This window comes from Rattus rattus, chromosome 2 (assembly GCF_011064425.1).
Source record: "Rattus rattus isolate New Zealand chromosome 2, Rrattus_CSIRO_v1, whole genome shotgun sequence".
Classification (NCBI taxonomy): Eukaryota; Metazoa; Chordata; class Mammalia; order Rodentia; family Muridae; genus Rattus; species Rattus rattus.
Genome location: NC_046155.1, coordinates 152776238 through 152796794, shown reverse-complemented (window position 1 = coordinate 152796794; position 20557 = coordinate 152776238). Strand labels below are relative to the sequence as shown.

The 20557-nt window shown below is 49.0% G+C and overlaps 1 protein-coding gene across 1 annotated transcript in view; it reads right to left on the bottom strand.

Moving 5' to 3' along the window:
* The window catches only part of Sergef (secretion regulating guanine nucleotide exchange factor), a 197114-nt gene that overhangs the window by 132815 nt on the left and 43742 nt on the right, over positions 1-20557 (bottom strand). Inside the window, 1 exon segment of the mRNA XM_032893580.1 lies at positions 13571-13737. Coding sequence (XP_032749471.1) covers positions 13571-13737 — 167 coding nt within the window.

Below are 20557 nucleotides of genomic sequence, written 5' to 3'. Positions count from 1 at the left end.
CAGCTCAGCGATGTGGCCTCCTGGCCTTTCCAAGCACCTATTTGATTTTGCTTACAATGTCATCTGTGTAGAATTAAAAGTGCATGTGGTACAGAAAGGCTTACAGCGAAAGGAAAAGCTCTCTGCCTAGCATTAAAAGAATCGTCCAAATGAGCAGCCCCTCTGTTCAAGGCTTGGCACATCAGCAGCAGGGAGAGAAGAGGAAATGCTGGCTGAGCATCAGAGTATGGAAGTTTCTAGTCCTGGTTTTACTGCTCCAAAAATGGCTTTGATGAGTTGCTTACTCACGCAGGAAAGCTCTCTACAGCGCTCCTAGATTTAACCTCTGTGTGCCTCAGTCTCTTTATCTGAGAAGTGCATGGATCTCTACCCATCCTTTCCATATGCATCACAGTCAGGAAAAGAAATGTGTAATAATGTATGTTTACGTGTGCCGGAAGCTGAGGTAACAATAGAAATTCAGTAAAACATCTGATCCCCTGGGAATCAGGAGCCTTGGTGGGAACGGGAGAGAAAGAAACAAGACACGAATGGAAACATCTACACTAGGTTTGATTTCTGTGTCTACATTTGCACTGTCCAATATGGCAGCTACCAGCCTCACGTGGCTCTGTCATTGAAATCGATTAAGATTAGAAATCCATTCCCTGTGTTACTCTAACGACACTTCATATTGTCATCCGCCACACAGGATCCCAGCTGCCATGCTGGACTGATGCAGGTGTCACAGACAGCTGTTCTGGACAGCACAGGGGCCAGCACTTTGTACCCTATGCTCCTGTAGCAGCAAAAATAGATACTTAACCCCTAGAAACCAAACCAAACCCAATTATATCAGAACTGTTCAAGAAGTCAGGCGCTCCAACTAAAGCAGGGTAGCGCCAGTCCTGGGGTTTGGGAGGAACTCTGATACTTTGTCTCAGTATGGCTTATTGTTACAGATTGGGAAAGTAAATGAGCCTCAGAGAGAGTTGACATCAGAGTTGGAAGGGAAATCCAGCATTCAACAACACTGGCTTTGCAGCAGGATATGGCTTTTGATGGCAACTCTGTCACTAGCCACTGCTCCGAGTCTCTCCCTATCTACAAAGTAAAGAACAATTATCCCAACCCTGCCATTACTGTCACAAGGGTTAAAGAAATTGTGGCATCTAGAAATTACTCCGTGGGGGCACCCACCACTCCATGGTGAATGCTACCTGTTACTTTTAATAGCAAATACATTATTCTTTAAACCACACCACAAACCCTGACTGGGGAGACTGTGGCCGCCACAAGCACAATCGTCACAGAGCTGGTAAGTGCAGGAAGGAACAGCTTGGTAAAGTGTGCCAGGGGAGCAGTGTGAGGAATGCACTGTACAGCACTGAGGGTGGAAGAGTTCCCACAACCCCTTGCAGCAGCAGAAACTCTACCTTGGAGTGTGCAAAGGGAAATGTACCACGTAGGCACCCGTGTGTTCCTGTATCTCAGTAGTTGTCTGAGGAACGGAAAAAATGTTTGCATTTCTATGACCCTAGTGCTGAGCCTACCCACATCCTGGTTCTGTTCTAGTCCTTCCAAAACTAACAGACCACAGTTGCCAGGACCTCCCTCAGCTACCCAACAACAGACTCACCCAAGCCTGCTTCAGACAGAGGGCGCTTGGGAGAAGTCTCCAAGGCTTCTCCAAACGCCTGCTGCAGGACTGAGCCCCTGACCTGCCTCACAGGTATGACATTCATAAAATATGGTGGCCACTCACTCTTGGATCCATATACTTGCCCGAGAATGCCACCATGCCTAGGACAGACAGAGGGCACAAGGCAATGAGACACTAATAGGAGAGGCACACTCTAAGTGAGCCGATATTTCTACCGATCTCATAGGACCTCAAATGCCTGCTTCCTGAAACGCTGTGGGGAGAATGTGAAGTGGCCCTCGTAGGCTCACAGTGCTACAGCACTTGGTCCCCAGCTGAGCTGATGGTGCTCAGGGGGAGGCTCCGGAACTATTAGAAGGTGGAGCTTTGCTGCAGAATGCAGCTCACTGAAGATAGGCCTTGAGGCTTCGTAGTCTGGCCCCACTCCCTTTCCCCTCTGCTACTGGACCTGCGAGGCAGTGTGACAGGCCAGCCTGAGGCTTGCCCCACCATGCCCCAACCATGACGCACTGTATCTCCTTGGCGCTGTGAACCCTTCTCTCCTGAGCTGCTCCTGTCAGGGTGTTTCCTCCCAGCGATCAAGACAAGGAAGAACTGAGATACCTCCTGATTCCCCAGGCAGCCTTTGCTGTCCCAGCTTCACAGCACTGTCTCTAGGGAAAGGAAGTGTGCGGTGGCTCTGCGCAGACCCACAGTGTGTCAAGGAGGGAAGCAGGGACTGTGCTGGGCACCGGCTTAACTGGAACCGTTCAGATGTCAAAGAAGAGAGACAAGCACTGTTTCACAGTCTCCTCGCTACTCCAGCTAGAAAGCCACACCAAGTTCAACCTGAGTCCTCTCACCTGAAAGGGACCTTACTCTACAAGTCACGGCTCCGTTGGAAAGCGTTAGGGCTCTGTATCCTCACTATGCCGGCCAAGTCCAAGAACCATGGAGTGATCTACCCTGGACTCCCTCTCTATAATAGCTAACCACATCTCCCAAAGAGCCACAAGAAATTAAGGCTCCCTGCAAACCCAAGGCAATCTACTAACAACACGTACGCTTGAACGTTTGTTTATTGCTTCGTGGCTTAGAAGATGCTCTCGCATCCTCCCATCATCTGGCAACAACCTGGAGAGGTAAACCCAATAATGTCATTGTATCCATTGACAGATGAGGTTGCCCGAGGGTCGAGCCAGGTCTAAACATGGTTCTCTGAGTTTGTCTTTTGTTTGCTTGATTTTTCGGTTTTGTTATTTTTGAGACAGGGTTTCAAGCAACCCAAGCTGGCCTCAAACTCACAATGAAGCCGAGGGTGACCCTGAAACCACAGTCCTCCCATATCCACTTGTCAGATGCCAGGATGCCAGGCATACCCCACCAATCCTGGTTTGGGAATCAAAACGCCCCCTGAGCTGCGTCCCCAGAGCCCATAGTGTAAAGACTCTTAAATCTTCCCTGTATCCTGTTCTTCCTCATTCAAATGCTGCTGTGTCCATACTGGTAGTCGGCAGAGACCTGGGTAAGCATGGCCATCTTACCTTCCCCTGGGTGTGGAACTTTCCTACCCAATCTCATTGTGCTGGCTATGGCAACACATTTTGCTCGGCAGCCATGAGCAACCTTTTCAGGCCAGCTGCGTTTCATAACGGGGTCCACAGAAGATGTCCCTGAATGGCCTCCCTGCACCTGTGGTCGACCCTCCCCCAAGCTCTGTCTTCTGCTTCGCTTTGTACCCCCCCAAAGCACCCTCCAGCACTCTCCCCACCCCCTCTGCCCCAGACATCTGGTCCCTCTGAAGAGCCAGAGGCTTCCTCATCAACTGCTACAGCAGCTGTTCTCTTTTGCAAAGGTATCTCTGATTGCTTCCACTCCTGTTCCCGTGGTTGTTCTCCTTACCCTACCCCCAGCTCCTGACATAGATGACAACAGAGACCCAGTAAGCAGGCTTCCTTCCAAGCAGCAATCCGCAGCTGCAGGAGATGGTCATCAGAGCTGACAGTGTTCCCACAGAGAAAGCACGGCAGCACCGAATGGAGTTATGCAACCAGGCGAAGTTTAACCTTCCCCTTCGGATATCTGCACGGTGGCCCGCTCAACTGGCCTGGGGCCTCGGGGTTCTGAAGGCTGCACATGAAGGAAAGGGCCTAGCCTGACATGGTGGCACAGGCCTTCAATCCCAGCATTCCAGAGGCAGAGGCAGGTAGATCTCTATGAGCTCAAAGTCTACACAGTGAGCTCAGGACAGCCAGGGATAGGTAGAGAGACCCTGTGTCAAAAAAGGAGGGGGAGGAGGAGGGAGGAAGGAAGGAGGGAGAAAGGAAGGAAGGGAGGATGGATGGATGGATGGATGGATGGATGGATGGACGGATGGATATGGATTTGCTTCCTTTGACATAATAAGAGCAGGCTCTTTGCTTTATCTACCCTTTAAGGGTGCACTCCTAATACTGAGAATGCTGTAAAACAGGCAAGAACAGGAAGCGAATAATATTTGGGGAAGAAAAATGAATGAAGGGCTGGCTCCTAAGGTAGTCATCCAATAAAAAGCTCTGGTTAGGGATTTTGTGCATATGAACAGTTGGAGAGGCCCACGTTTATCAGCGGAGGTGATGTGACAGGAGAATGTGTTTGGTAAGGGCAAAAGGGAGCTGAAGTTCATCTCAGCCTAGAGCCAGTATACTGACTAGCTCTACATTGGTACTAATTCTAGACCCAAACTCTAAAGATGGACCAATGTCAAAAGAGACGGAGGAAAGGCGGGAAAGGGCTACATGGACACCAGCTCAGTAATGCCAAGAAAGTGAGTACCCCACAAACAACAGACCTCAATAGGAAGCAACAGAGAGATGTGTGTGTCGGGTAGATGGCAGGGTGCAAAGGTAACACACAACGTGGTCCTTGTTTTCTGCTGGAGAACTGGAGGAGTGGTCTAGGCAGCCATGTAGGAAGGAAGGAAAGACCCAGAAATACCGCAGGGCATGGTACCTTCTCCAGATTGTCGTGATTGACACACAACCCAGGCAGACCTGAATCCAGACGGCTTCTTATGACACGCCAGAGAGTTTGGACTTCACACAGGATGGAAACCACTGGAAATAACAGCATCCCTGTAACTATTGACCTGAGCACCTACTATGTGCTGAGCAGTAATCAAGGTGATGGGGACACAGGGGTAAACAAAGCCAACCTCAGTCCTGGAGCCTACATCCTGAGACCCTAATCCTACCCAGGCGGCTGAGGCTGCGGGCTGTGCTTGACACCTTTTGAAGCCAGAGCTAAGGTTTTCTCTCTTCCATATTCTTCAATAGTCTTCCTTACAAGAGGATTTCCCATAAGTGCTCCTTTGAGAAATTCATATTTTTTGTGTTTGAAATTTGGATTTTTTTTTTTAGTGGTTCTTTTTTTTTTTTTTTTTTTGATACAGAGTCTTTGTTTTTATGTTTGGGAGTGTTTTGAACTTAGTTAGGTTTTTTGCTTTTTATTGTTTGTTTTCTTTCATTGCTAAGGATTGAACCTAGGGCCTTTTACGTGTTAGACAAGGACTCCTCTACTACCAAACTACATCTCTAATCCTTTTTTCTTTCTTTTCTGAGGATATTAAACAAACCAAACAATACTGTGATCAAATTTTTATTTTTAGTCTTCGCTTTGGCAGTGAGGTGGGGATACTAGGTGAGGACAGACCAGAGACCATGGCTAACCGACTCGAGTGCAGTCACTGTGGTGAGGCAGAAGGTAATGGCAGTCTAATCCAGAGAAACACTGGAGAAACAGAAGTAGCTTTATCCCTTGGCCAGTCAACTCTTGCACAGCCCACTCGGCCCCCTTCAAACTCTCCCTGCCTTATTTTCACTCTAAAATTCTATGAGGTTTACTTCCACCCTGGGACAGTCCAGTTTTTAAGGTCGGATGCAACACAAGATAGTGGGTCAGCTCCAAGGTGACCTCAGGCAAGGCCTGGGCCAGTCACACTGCTGCAAAGAGTTCTGAAGACAAACGAGATCGCAGAGGCTTGAAACCAGAACTGACAAGTTTCCTTGGCTGCTGAGAGAGCAACCCAGAGACACCCTGGGTACGGATACTGATGGCTCAGCTCCCTCAACAGGAAGTCACACTGTGTGGATGTGAGAGGGAACTGAGTGCAGACCACAGCACATCGGGCTCCATGGCTTTCACTGGGTCTTTTTCTAAGAAGCATTCTTATAAGATGTAGGACTGTGTCTGCAATCTCAAGTGATTAAGACAAAAGGGTAGCTCTGACCATACTTACAACAAAATCTACATCTGAAACATATATTGGCTTGAACCCAATAATGGCACATTTTTGCATCTTTCTAAAATCCTATGGCAATGTAAATACTGTAGCTACTTTGCAGATGAGAAAACTAAGGCTGAGAAAGTCTCAAACAGACACAAAGCTATATAACTGATAGTACTGGAGAAGAAAGTCCAACCTAGTCTTGTTCCGCACTCAACACTCTGTGTATCAGACCTCAGCTCCAACCCCAGCATGTAGCAGCCTTTACCTAGTCTGTCCTTGTCCTAGCTCTCTTCCTTAGAAGATGCTGTCCCAAGCCTGGAAGGAGCCATCTGGTCTACCTACCACCCAGTAAAAGCAAAGCGAGCCGAGAGGAGGGTGTTAAGGAACAAGACAAGAATGAGTAGAAAGGGAGAGGTTCAGGCCCCACTCTACCAACCACCTCTACCAACCACCTCTACCAATCACCTCTACCAACCACCTCTACCAACCACCTCTACCAACCACCTCTACCAACCACCTCTATCTAACCACCTCTACTAACCACTTTGTGAATGAGTGTGAGATTTCTGTCAGCCCTGTGGTTTCCTCAGCTCTAGAATGGTGATGGTCTTGCCACCATTCAGCACTAATAATGATGTCTCTGAGCTCTCATTTCCAGAAAGCCACCAGACTGTCCTAGAGGAACCTACTACAGCATAAGGTCAGGTGGTCCCTTCTGGTGGCTTGAGCTTGAGCTCATACCTTGAGCTCCTCATGCCAGGAAACAATTTGGTCTTTAGTCTAACCAAGAACAACTAAGCCACCCACCATGAGCTCCTGCTGTTGTTGGCACAAATCTAACAAGTACATACATTGTTCCCAGACTTGCCCTAATTATACAAAGATAAACAAGATCATGCTTTTTGTCAAAGAACTCCAAGTTTAACTTAAGGATAGACATACTAATTACTATGTCATTCGTAAATATTACATAGCAGAACTGGCATCAACTTCATCCTTTACTTGTGAATTCTCAGGGCCTTGCACTATACGTGACCCAGCAGGATAGGATCAACATTTCTGGACTAAAACAAACCATACATCAGGATCTCAAAGGATACAGTTTGCCAGAGGCACTGTCTTCTCTACCTCAAAGCTTCTGTCTTCATATATCCCCCTTTGTTCTATGGCTAGGCCAAAAGGACGTCTCTCCTCCTTCCAGGAACTAACCCTGTCATACTGATCTTCTAGTCTTATATCCATGGTGGCTGGGCTCCCCCTCCCCCTCCCTCATATGCCTCTAGCCCTCCCCTACTTCCTCTCCTGCAAGGGGCACAACCACCTTCACTCTCCACCAGCATCACCCACCAGCTCCTGCATCCTCACCATCACCAAATCCAGTGGCCTTTTCCTCTATACCCAGCCTCCCTGACCTCCCCAGCCTCCTCGACACTGCCGTGACACTTTCCCGTCTCCTGTCAATACTCTGTTCTTCCTCTGCTTGCCTCTGAAACACAAGGCCTTGCCAAGGTTCCCCTGCTACTTGCATTAGCTCCCCGGAGAGCTAATTTAACATCCAGACTTCCGATTCAGGAAGCCTTTCCGGGCACCAGCCCTGCTCCAACCCTGCAGGATCCAACACAACCACAGGGACTGAAATGCCAGGAAGGAAGAGGTCCCCGTGGACATGGGATGGGACAAACATATTTTCATCCTCAGACTCTCCATAGCTTCTGTCATGGTGTGCCTGCCCTGCTTGACCCTGCTGTTCACTCACAAGCTCCAAGACTGGAACAGTTCCACTCTCCTGCTCCCCACCTGCTAATGTGGTGTCCAGAGACGGACGTGCCTAAGTCTCTGCTGGGTTAAGAAGAAAAACCAAGGGTGAATGGATGCGAGTTCCTGTGTGAGCCTCTTTGTCAGAAGCTTCCGCTGTGACTTACACAATGCACAGGGCAAAGCCTCTGTGTGCTGGCTCTGCAGGCCACTGGGTGACCAAGAACCTGCAGATATAGGAACGTCCTCCCTAACTCCCTGGGGTTGAAGAGTGGAGTCTAAAGGAGAAGAGGTCAATGGGGAACACGCCCCTAAAACTATTTCTTCCATTCACTTCTCCTCTCTTCCATCAGTGAACACCCACTGCTCTAGTTGGCTTTAACTGCCTAGAGTCAGGAGCGATGAAAGCCTTGAATAAGGAACTGTCTCAATCATTGGTGGGCAGGCATGTCTGTGAGGGATCATCCTGATGGAGAAGGGCCCGGTCCCTTGGAGGCAGCACCGGCAGCACTGGCACAAGCAGGTGGACCTGCACTGTGTGTGCAGAAGTAAGCTAAGCATGAACCCTACAGGAGTCAACAAGGAGCCACCATTCATGGCTTCTCCTGTATCTTCCCACTAAGAGAACTCCCTGGCAAGGGATAATACTGCAGAATAGCTAACGTTCTTGCCTTCAGCTTCCTGCCTTACTTCCTTCGGGAAGAGATGATGACTTGGAAATATAAGACGAAACAACCGGTTCCTCCTGCCATGCCTCCCTCCCCCCACCCAGCCCCAAGTTGCTTTTGGTTTGAGTGTTTTGTCACAGCAACAGAAAGGAAACTAGGATGTCTACTAACCACCTCGAAGGTACCAGGGAATAATCTAGATACCAAGACTGCAACTTTCCTTTACTTATTTATTTATATTCCAAATGCTGCTCCCCCTCCCAGTTCCTCCCTCACGGAGTCCCTCCCCCTCACCCTATCCCCTTCTCTTCTGAGAGGGTGGGACAGCCCTGGGTACCCCCCCTGGTGTATCAAGTCCTGTCAGTTAGGTGCATCCTCTCCCACTGAGGCCAGACAGGACAGCCATGGACACTGAGCTGCCTCGTTCCAGCCCCTGTATGTTCTTGGGCTGATGGCTCAGAGACTACAACTTTCGACATGAAAGACAAAGCCTTTGCTTGCCTAGACCTTACATTATACTGAAAAATCACAAGATGCTAAGGAAAAAATAATAATAAGGAGTTGCTTCCTCGCCCCGCCCCCAGCAGGCCGTTGCTGTCTGGTGGCTTTCTCCCCTGCATGTTCTCAGGCAGATCCACTACTGTGCAGTTTGCACCATCTCCCCCTGCTACGGCACAGCACCCACGTGCTAGCTTCTAATCCCAACAGAACTTGCTTTGGGTGGTTGTTATGGCTTCGAGGAGGACTTTAAGGGCTGCGCTCTGGGAAAGATTCAGGGCTGCTGGGTCCCCAGCGTCTAAGACCTCAGGCTTCTCTGGCAACAGCACTGATGCTTAGGGGCTCCTGCCAGAGAGTCGCTTGGTCATGCTTTTTTTTTCGGGTTGTGTTCAATTCTGTCAGAGTCCTCCGGTCTCAGCTGATTGCTGGTGGTAGATTTCTGTGTTATTTAGGGCACCGAAGTCCCACAGTCTTGACACAAACTTAAAATTAGAAATGTATTAAATATAGGAAAGAAGGAAGGTCATTGAGGAAAGGCAGCCTTCTGGGAGAGCTGCAGGACAAAGACACCCTGGAAACTTCCAGGTTCATTAATGGGTTTTACACAGCATTCAAGTGGTATTTCTCCTTCAGAAATAACACGGTGGAAAGCGTCGGGGACAGGCTCAACCCTCAGCTAACGCGGCCGAGTGAGTGACTAGGCAAACTAAAAATAGCTCCTTTCCACTCGTTCTGACAGATTTCACTTCGACCCTGTGCACAGGTTGATCTTCTGCAGCTTTTGTCCTGCAGCAAAATGAGGGCTGGCGATACTTGGGCTTCACGGTGACCCCATCTCTGACCCAAGTCTTGTTTAATTCCACGGCTCCTGCTCCCATGGCTGTGTGTGCACACACACGTGCATATGTGCGCTGAGAGCCGGTGCTCCTCAACCAAACGTGGGCAGAATTTAAACCAGGAACATGACTCAGGGATGTGACTGCAGGCTGAGCCCAGGCAAGCCCCCAGAAACACTGACAATCAGGTCATCTGTCTTGGCTCTTCTCCTAACTCCTAGCAAGCCTCTTTGGGCCCCCGTGTTCTTGATTGCAAGTGGAAATAATCATTCCTCTTGAGGCCTATTTCAGAGCACCATACTAGGATCAAATGAGACAACGTACGAATGTGCTTTGTCTGTGCTGCTGTGTCGGGGAACGGGGCAGGCCAGAGAGGCAGCCACTCAGGGGAGCTAGGCTCAGGCACAGGAAGGCAAAAGCAGTGTGGTCCACCTTAACTCACGCTCACCTTGGCACGCAGTGTCCTTCCTGTACACCAACCCAGTCTTAAGAGCCTGAGTCAAACAACATTCCTTTTTGCTAGTGTCCTCAGAACTATCGTTCCCTCTTCACCACTCCTTGTGTCTATCTCTCCCTCACTTCTCAGCCAGTAGTGCTATGTTTACTCAGGTACTAGAAGCTCTTTCAATACTAATACTTAGGGAGTTGACAAGGGAAAAGACAAGATGTCAAAGTCCAGAAAGAGGTAAATGTCAGAGTGGGGAATGTGGGCCCTACACACAAAAAACCAGCAGAGGGAGGCTGACCAAGAATCCTGAAGGGCAGGGTCCCTAAAGTCTACACAAAGAGAACAACAAACCACAGGCAAAAGAGCCAAAACTGAGCTACAAGCTCTCAGTAGACCAGGAGAAGACAGAAGGCATCAGAGAACAGAGCAGGCGCCCGTCTGAAGTCAGCACTGGCAACAGAGTATCAACTTAGGTCCTTCAGCCTAGCTGGACCAGAAACAAAGAAGACAAAGCAAGCCGACTGGTTCTGAGGCCCTGAACTTCTAAATTAACTAGTATTCCCAGGCTGTCAGGGAATCAGGTTGTAGCTTGGAATTTGTGGCCTTGGCTTGGAAACTGAGGAACACGCACACAGGTTCATAGGAAGATGGACGCTTTTCTGCTAGGCATCCAGCCCAACTTTGTATTCTCTAGCAACTTTGTATTCTTTTGTTCTTCTTGTTCACAGGAAGGAAGGTTAGACTTTATAATTCAGCTCCACCTGCCTGTGCTTTTTTTTCCTGATGGGGCTCTTGTTCTAGACCCTTCTCTGCAGATGTACTGAGGCCTCAGCACAGACAGCTCATTCCCTCCTTTTCTTATGCCTCGGACATAAAAGGCGATTTATGGAAATTAAAGCCAGTGTGTGCCATACTCAGGTCCCTGAAGTTCAAGAATTATCAGCTTACTCCAGGGTGTTCACGCCTCTCCATATGTCCCTACATCCCCATCTACTTTCCCAGCCCCTGACATAGTAGCATTGAGCTTAATATGTCTTTTGTCTTCTCTGGGGTAAATTCACCCCAAACCTACAAGCTTATGGAAGCCTACCAGCCTTACTCTTCTGGGCCTCTGACAAACAGATGCTAAAGAAGCCAGACATGGGCATCAACAGAAAACAATGCCCGACACAGTTTATTAGCATGTGGCAGCCTGGAGTCTGAACTTACAAAGATGCAGGTCAGCCTCAGAGCCTGGAACAGGGAAGCAGAGCTCCAAATGCAGCTACAGGAAGGAGGTGGATCCAAACCCACTCCTCATCTTGCTCCTAAAAGTCACGCCTGTTGGGCCTGGTGGGGTAAGCCTATAATCTCAGCTCTTTAAGGCCAAGGCAGAAGGATCATGAATTTGAGGTCTATCTAGGTCACACAGTGAATTCAAGCCCAGTCAGGGCAACCTAGTGAGAAGCTACCTCAAAATAAAAGAGGACTAAAGACACAGCTCAGCTGTAGAGTACCTGCCTACCATGTGCAAGCAAGCACAAGGTCCTGGGTTCAACCCCAGTATTTGCACCCAGTGATGTCATAGCAGGGTCACAGGGTACATGTGTGTGCTGTCTGTGTCTGCATCGGTGTGGTACACTGGGCCAACACAGGTCACTGAATGCTTCTTGCAGAAGACAATGTAACCAACTGTTACCAATTCCCCACCGCCCACAGAGAACTCTGCATACCGTCCTCACCACCTCCCCGTGTAATACGCAAAGTCTACTTAAGAATTATGACCCACATCTTGCCGACAGAACCAGAGACAGAGCAATGGACGAGGCTCCTGTGCCTCTGCTACAATGTCACCCAAAGTTTCAAATGACGCAGAAAGGACAGGAATGCTAAAGACAATCACACTATACACCAGGCTCTGTGCAACTGAACTCGCCACACAGAAGAGATTAATACTCTATCCTTCGATCGCACACTGGCAGAGCCAAGCAGAACCAAGAGGGATACAGTAGACATCATAAAGACGCTCACGGCTGTTGCCCTTGAACTCATCACTAAGAGTCTGAAAGAAGCAGCTGGACAGGCTCTCGCTGCTTAGCTCAACGGCAGTGGTACAAATAAATAAAAAAGATAAATGCACGTGTGGTCACATGCATGTCAGAGCACATCATAGAAGTTGGAGGACAACTTAAGGGAGTTGGTTCTCTTCTTCTGCTATGTTGGTTCGGGGGGGGGGGACACTCAGGGCAACAGCCTTGGTTGCAGAGCCATCTTGCTGGCTCTCTGCGGTCATTTTAAAGGATCATTTTAGGACTATGAGGAAATGAAACAGCGCTTGTGATAAACAAAGGCTGAAACAAATCACAAACACTATCTCTGACCTTTTACAAGTATGTGGTCCGGCATTAGTTAGGGTGGAAGGTTGGAGGTGGGCTTTTTACCACTGCTGTACGTACTGCCTTTGTGGCGCTATTCAGTGCTCCAACAGTCACAGGGAGAAAAGCAAGGAGAGTTTCAACGTGCTCAGGAGAACGAGGGCTAGGACATGAAACGTAAACGGAACCATCCTACATACTGGGAAGGAGGTGGCCAGGCGGCCCTGGGGAAGGGAAGCCCTCCAGGTGTGGAGAGGGTGGTAATTAGCCTCCTGCTAATTACACAAGTCTTACAAGCTTATTAATTTTTTCTGACAGACTCTGAATGAAGACTGAATTCCTTCATTAAACTGACTCCAGTTCAGAGACGTTCTTCTAAAACCCCTGGCCTTTCTTTAAGAACCAACGAAACGAAGCAGTAAAGGAAAATTTAGTGACAGAAACATACACCCTGGAGAAATTAAGATTCCTTAATTTCTTAAATGGAGAACTTCAGGCCATTTCAGAGAACCAAGGGAACTGGATATGCAAGTGGGCTACAATGTTTCCTTCACTGGAATTATAAACAGAGGTGCAGAAGATTCAGTCCTGTATTAAAAGCCTCCTAGGCTGGGTTACAGCCACTCCATCCCCATGTTATTAACTCATGAGGGTTCCATAACCAGACCAATTTAACTGTTAGCAGCCCCCATGTTTTCCTCACATCCTCACCCGGTATGACTGCTCAAGTTGCTATGTTCCTGGAAGTCCTCCTGTCTCTTCCAAATGCTTCAGTCCTATCCACCCTTCATGGCATACCTAAAATCCATGCCATTCTCTAAACCCAAGCCAATCTTTCCACCAACTGAATTCAAGTTCTCGCTCCTGCCAAGGGACCTGGAATAGTAGCCTATGAACCTCCTGAAATGAGTCACACAGTCTGCCTTATGGTAACGGACAGGTGGGTAACCAAGAACCAACTTTTCTATCATATGAAACCATTAGCTCCTTGTGAACCTGGACCCCTTCAGATTCCTGTATAAACATATCATGACTCAGACTGGTATATAGGAAGCCCTCAGGAAACCCTTCTCTGTGAGGCAGGGAAGGCAGCACACTGCACCAGCAGGAAGTCGCCACTTACCTCTGCTGCTCCTGTCAGGCAGTGCAGGGGTGAAGGCACACTGTTCTGCGGCCTCTGGAAGGCGAGCGATGAATCTTGCTCTCCGGGTTTCTGAGCTTCAGGAGACTCCAACCTCCTCCCAAGCTGACCATAGTCTGCTCGACCCCAGGTAAACACCTTGCCAGTTTCTGCAAACAAACACGCTCTGAATGAAGGCTATGTTCTCCAGTGTGCTATCAAGGGTAAACAACGAAGTTACTAGTAAAATTGTGATGGTTTACCTCACGTGTGAGTATGTGCACCTAAGTTCAGGTCTTTAGAACCTGTGTCGAGTCAGATGAGGGAGTTCACATCTGTAATCCCAGCCCAGCAGAGACGGGAGAACGCTCAGAAGCCTACAGACTAGGCATACCCAGCAGTAAACAAGATACTCTTTCTTAAACAAGGCAGAAGACGAGAACCACCTGAGATTATTCTGTGACCGTCTCTCTCTCACACACACACACACACACACACACACACACACACACACACACACACGTCACACATGGGCCCACACTCTCACAAACATGTATGCTTGTATACATAGAAATTTTTTTAAAAGAAAAAGAAGCAGGGATCTTCAGACACTCACATAAGTGGGACTTGAGGTTCGAAAAAGCTAAAAGACCCCCTGCCCCAAGAGCAAGCAAGTAGAGAGGAGCAGAGCCAGAACCTGAGGACAGTCTCGGGCCTATGACGTTCCTGCATAGGGATGACATCATCATGGGTAAATGCCAACCTTGCTGGTGGCTCACCCACTCTCTCCCAGTCCCACCACCCTCTCCTTCTGCTTTGCCCAGATGCCTGGTCTCAACTCTCCTCCCTCCTGTGCAATCCAGGGGCCCTGTATCCTGAAGTTCCACTCCTCTATGCTGGTTTCTTGTTTGCCCCTCCTGGGAACGTAAGGAGCCCTCCTTTACCCAAAGGAGCAATCCCAGCAGTCCAAGGCAAGCGTGTCTGTGCTGGGAGAAAGGGAGCGAGCGCTCTGGAGCCAGAGATGCATTCGGTTCCCCAGCATCATGTGGGAAGCCAGCCAGTGCTGCAGATGACAAGAAGAAAACGAGGTTTGGAAAAGGAGCAATGGCCTTTCGTTCCCCCAGATAAGAGAGATTTTTGCCAAATCCATTCGCTTCTACCAAGCGCTGCCTTCGTTATTCTAACATCCGATGAGGCATAGATTATTAACAGATTCTCTGCGGTAAATATGCATAACCATGTGCGCCATGTAAATTTTTGATCTGTGTTTATTTCAACAAAGAAAAACTCTGCCTAAGAAACAAAACACCAAGTAATGCATATTAAATCCAAGACAAAGCTACTATGTTTGGTAGCAGAGCTTCATCTGGCCCCACACGAAACATATGGCTTCCCGTGTCAGTTCAGAAACAGCCGAGATGAAGGGGGAAATGTCAGAAGACCACAAGCAGATGGGGCTCTGCAGGGATCCACGTTCCTAGGTTCAGCCTGCTGGTAGACACTGAGGCAGATACACAGAAATCTGACTCCCAGGCTTCCCAGGAGAGGGAACTGTGCTGGTTTGAATAGGAATGGCCCTCACTGGCACACATATTTGAACCCTTGGTCGCCAGGGGAATGGCGCTATTAGGAGGAGGTGTGGCCTCGTTGGAAGGCGTGGCCTCGTTGGAAGGCGTGGCCTCGTTGGAAGGCGTGGCCTCGTTGGAAGGCATCTGCTCCCCCTGGGGGGGTGGGGCTGGGCTTTGGGGTTTCAGATGCTCAAGCCAAGCCCAGTGTCTCTCTCTTCCTGCTGCCTGCTGATCCATATGTAGAGCTCTCTGCTCCTTCTCCGGCACTGTGTGCGCCTGTGCACCACCATGCTTCCTGCCATGATGACAATGAAATCAATCTCTGGACCTATAAGCCAGCCCCAATTAAATGCTCCCCTCCTGGGGAGTGGCCTTAGGCACGGTGCCTCTTCGAAGCAATAGAAAAGCGGAGGCCATGCAGCCCACACGGTGCTCGGGGAAGGGGGACCTGGAGCACTGGTTCCTGTATACTCCTGTGCTGCTCCCTTTGCTGCTGCGGCTGCTGCTATTTCCTATCCCAGCAAACTACCACTGTAGCTGCCCTTCCTAGCCGGCAGTCACAGCTCTGCAGAGTCCAGCACAGGTACTGTTGGCCCAATGAACCCTTTCCTGAACCCTCAACTTTCCCAGGAAAGATGAACCTGACCCCCTTACAATAAGCTCAGAGAAGAGGCCTGCTCCGGAGCACAAGGCTAAGCTGCATCCCTCCAAGTGGTCCAGACCAGATGATGATGATGATGATGATGATGATGATGATGATGATGATGATGATGATGATGATGATGATCGTGGTGGTGGTGGTGGTGATGATGATGGTGGTGGTGGTGATGATGATGGTGGTGGTGGTGGTGATGATGATGATGGTGGTGGTGGTGATGATGTGTGGTGGTGGTGATGGTGATGATGGTGGTGGTGATGATGGTGGTGGTGGTGGTGATGGTGATGGTGGTGGTGGTGGTGGTGGTGGTGGTGGTGATGGTGATGGTGCTGGTGGTGGTGGTGGTGATGGTGGTGGTGGTGGTGGTGATGATGATGGTGGTGGTGGTGATGGACGACAATGATGATGATGACAATGATGATGATGGGGTGTGTGTGTGTGTGTGTGTGTGTCCACATGTATGCATGTGAAGATGTGTTGCTCCCCACCTTGTTTGTTTTTCGAGTCAGGGTCTCCCATTGAACCTGGAGCTCAACAATCTGGCTGGACTGGCTGCCCAGCAAGCCCCAAGTATCTTCCTATCTCTGCCTCCACAGGACGGGGATCACAGACACACACAATGGTGCCTGGCTTTATGTGTGTGTGGGAATCAAACTCAGGACCTGACTGACTTAGCCATCTCTCTGCCTCAACCCCAACCACTGCTCCTTAAAGGACTCCGGAATTCCTAAACTGGGAAGAAGTATCAAACCAAATATCAGCAGGACCCCAGAAAGAACCGTGTTGTCATAAACGCACACCGAACCCTTTCTTTCAAATCAAGTAAAACATCTTAGAACTTTCTGCTATTGATTACTGATGTCTGAAACAGGCAAGACTGCCAGATTATGGTGCCATCATTATTACATCTCCAATAGCAATTCAGCCATTCCACTTACATAGCACTTTCCACCTTCAAAGCACTTTACAAAGATTAACTAATTAATCTTTATACTCTCTGGGGAAGCGGTAGACATTCTAGAAGAGACAAGGCCAGAAACCAGGCCAACTCGACATGATGTTCAGCCTTCAGCCTCAAACCTAAGCTTAGTACACCCTCCTGTGAGTCTGTTTACACTAAAAACACTACACCAGAGGGCTCCCGAAGGAAGGAGCAGACGCCTCTCTTAAAGGGACAGTAAGGAGCAGCCTTCTAGGAAGAAAGCACCATGCTAAGACACTATCCCAGTGAAGACTCATGGCTGTGACATAGATTATATGAAATGACAAGTTAAGGGGCTCAATCGAATTCAAACAGAAGGCGATAGGAGCGAGGTTTAAACCAATGGGGCTGGAAGAGACAACCCAGCGGTTAGGAGTACTTGGTTCCTAGCACCCTCATCAGGTTAGCGCTCACAACCACACACACACACACACACACACACACACACACACACACACACACACACTCTAAAGTCTGAAGGTGTCTACCTTCTGCCCCCGAGTCTGATGGTCTCTACAATGACCTCCACACGTGAGGATGCAGTACCCTGCTCTGTACACCCCACAGTGACTCCCCAGCAGGACCCAGAAGAAGGCCACGCAGAACTCAGGACTCCAGCTGCATTCAACACGTAGACTATGACTTTAGTCACTTGGAGTTAAAGAAAATAATCTATACTCAAGAAAAATCATTAATGCACAGCAGAGAGACGTGTCCCCTAAGCTGTCAAATACAAGGAGAGTCAGATCACAGAGTTGAGAAACGAACCTTTTCCGTGGAGTCAAGAATTACGTATCACCGTGATTAGAAAATAGGCATATTAATGTCATCTAACAAGTATAGGTATGTGTCTACGATAAATGATAAATGAGTGAGAAATGCCAAAACAGCTCAAAATGAAGTCAGCAAGTGAAACCTAGTTTAAAGGTATGGCCATGTAAGGATCCACACAGAAGAAACACAGAACCACGGCACTGAATGAAGTCTCGGTGCACAGGAAACAGCAGAGGCCGGGCCGGCACCGAGTACCACAGACAGCATCCAGGGAGCAACTGAGAATGCCTCTGGCGATGGGACAAATGCCACCTAAGGTGAACTTCTGGGTAAGAAACAACCTAGAGAATGAGGAGGGTGGGACAGAGGAGCAATGTAGAGAAATCCACAGGCCCACATGGAGCAGGGCCATGAAGGAGGGTCCAGGAGACATTCTGAGCTTCAGGGCTGCCAGGCTCGCCTGGGCACAGGGACAGGCCAGGTGGGGGCCTGGCTCTTGCCACCAGAATGGTTCCTAAACTCAACTGCTTGCTGTGATAACGTTTTCCAGCTAATGCATGTACTTTCAGTCACTTTATTAAAATGTGCACTTGTGTTTCGCCATTTATAAATCCTGGCTATGTGTCTTTATTTTAAAATATACAAGATAAGCCCAGCACAGTGGCTGACACCAGTAATTGCAGCCAGGAGGATTGGTTTAAAGTCCAGGCAAGCTTTGGTGGGCAACAAAAGGAGATTGAGACAGTGTAAGACCCTGTGTTGAATACATACATGCATACATACATACATATATGTGTATGTATATAGAGAGAATAAAGCTTACTCAAAAACTAGAAATTTTAAAAGAATGTAAGAGAAGTAGAAAGGGTGGTAGGACTCACATCATACCCTGAGCCCTCACGTCTACTGTAAAGGCCACTGCAACTAGACCTGGGCAGACTGCAGGACTGTAGCAGGTACTCGGCTTTCTGAAAAGAGTACCTCTGGCAAAGGAGTGCCTGCGTCCTGAAGCGGCACTTGGCATCCAACCCCACAGCACCTATGGCACACTAGGCACTGTTCTAACGCATCATCTCTGCACGGTGACTGCTGTGTTTGGTCCTCTGCCCATCCCTGAGAGGGAGGCAGGGATGAACTGATGGGGACATGGTGCTGGGCCTAACCCTCAGGTATGTTGGTGAAAAGAAGGAAATTAGCCTAGAAACGGATACACCAGGGCCTCAATGGAGTTGAAGTCACAGGGGGGAAAAAAAGGAGAAAGAGAAAAATTGTCAGGGCTCGACCCCACATTAGATGTGAAGGAGAAAGGAAACCACCACACCGAGATTTCAGCATTGCATGCCTGGGAGGAGGTAGGGAAGCCATTAAAAGTACAAGAAGGTGCAAGGACGCAAGATCAAGGTCTCAGCTATAAAGGTCCTAAGAAAAGGACCTCATTGTCAAGCTAGTTAGCTGTCCTGGGACCCTTTGCAAACATTTTATCAAACAGTAACTAATCTCAAGGGGGAAAAAGATAACCAGGTACAAAGCTGGAGGCGGGGAGCCAGATGTGGTGGAACGTGCCTTGTAATCTTAGCACTCGGATGGCAGAGACTGGCAGACCTATGAGTCTGAGGCCAGTGTGGTCTACACAGTGAGTTCTAGGCCAGCCAGGGCTACCCATTGAGATCCAGTCTTAAAGCAAAGGAAAAAAAGGGATGGGGAGTCCTGTACAGACAGGTGGAGGTGGTAAAGCTCTGTTGGTGTCACCATTGCCCTACCCCATCTCTCCCCACCACAGCACTGGTCACAGTGCTGCTGTAGCTGCTGCCAGAAGGATTACAATACAACCGAGCTCCTCAGAAAGAGGCCCTTCTTCCAGGGAAGTGGGTCTTGAAGCGACAGAAAGGCGGGTCTTCACAGACTCTATCTAAAAAGGGAACAGACCGCCACTGATGATAAGAACTCGACATTAGCCAAAGGAAACCCATGGTGTAGGCAGAGACCAGGCCTCCCAACCTCTCTCTTCAGCCCTCCCAATTCAAATACCTGGGAAGCTACAAGACCTTCTAGAATGAGCCCACAAAAAAAGTCAGTCTGTCTGTGACACTCCAGGGAATTAGCTGTTTACTAGTGACTTTTGAGCGAGTTCACCCCGAGCCCTGGGAACACTCGGAAGGGTGCAAGCTATCAAATGGAGAGAGCAAGCTGAGCATTTGCCAGAGTTGCCTGTGTCATGTGACTAGCTGCTTCAAGCGACTGTTGCCTTGACTGCCCCCTACATCCCACCCCACCCCCGCTCCCCGGTGGTCTAGAACTTGAACTATGAGCTAAAATAAACCCTTTCTCCCTTGAGTAGCTTTTGTAATGGCATTTTATCACAGCAAAAGAAAACATCTTCTGGGTCAGGCAAAGGGGAAGATGGGCTTGGTGTTAGCAAGCAAACTAAGCAGCAGCCACCCCGCCCGCCATGATGTCTTCATAGGCCTCCATCCTCTGTGCCAGCCTCTCTCCCAAGGTACAGCTAAACCCCATCCACCTAGTCAACTCCTAGTCCCCTTCACGCCTTAACCCAGACCAGACGTGTCTGTGCAGCAGCCTAGAGAAGCCCCTCAGGGCTTTGAGAGCATTTATCTCAACAAAGAAATGTGCGTGCCTTTAAGGAAATGCTAGGTTAATGTCCGCCTCCCCCAGAGAGCCAACCTCATGATAATAGGAATCGGCACAAGGCTGGGATTCAAGAAATACTTGCTTCCTAAAGGAGTCTATCGTCTTTACACTCAATCTCTCCTTCACCCCCACCACTGGTTCAACAATCTGCATGCTTTACATATTACGCCTAAGTCTCATCTGCAGAATAGTAATGGCATCACCGCCCCCTTGAAGGGCTACTTCGAGGGTAATTTTGCCTGGTCTGCCGGTGGTTGTGGTGGTCTAAATAAGAATGGCCCCTAGGCTCACATATTTAAATTGCTTAGTTGCCAGAGAGTGGAACTTTATGAAGGAATTAGAAGGATCAAGAGGTGTGG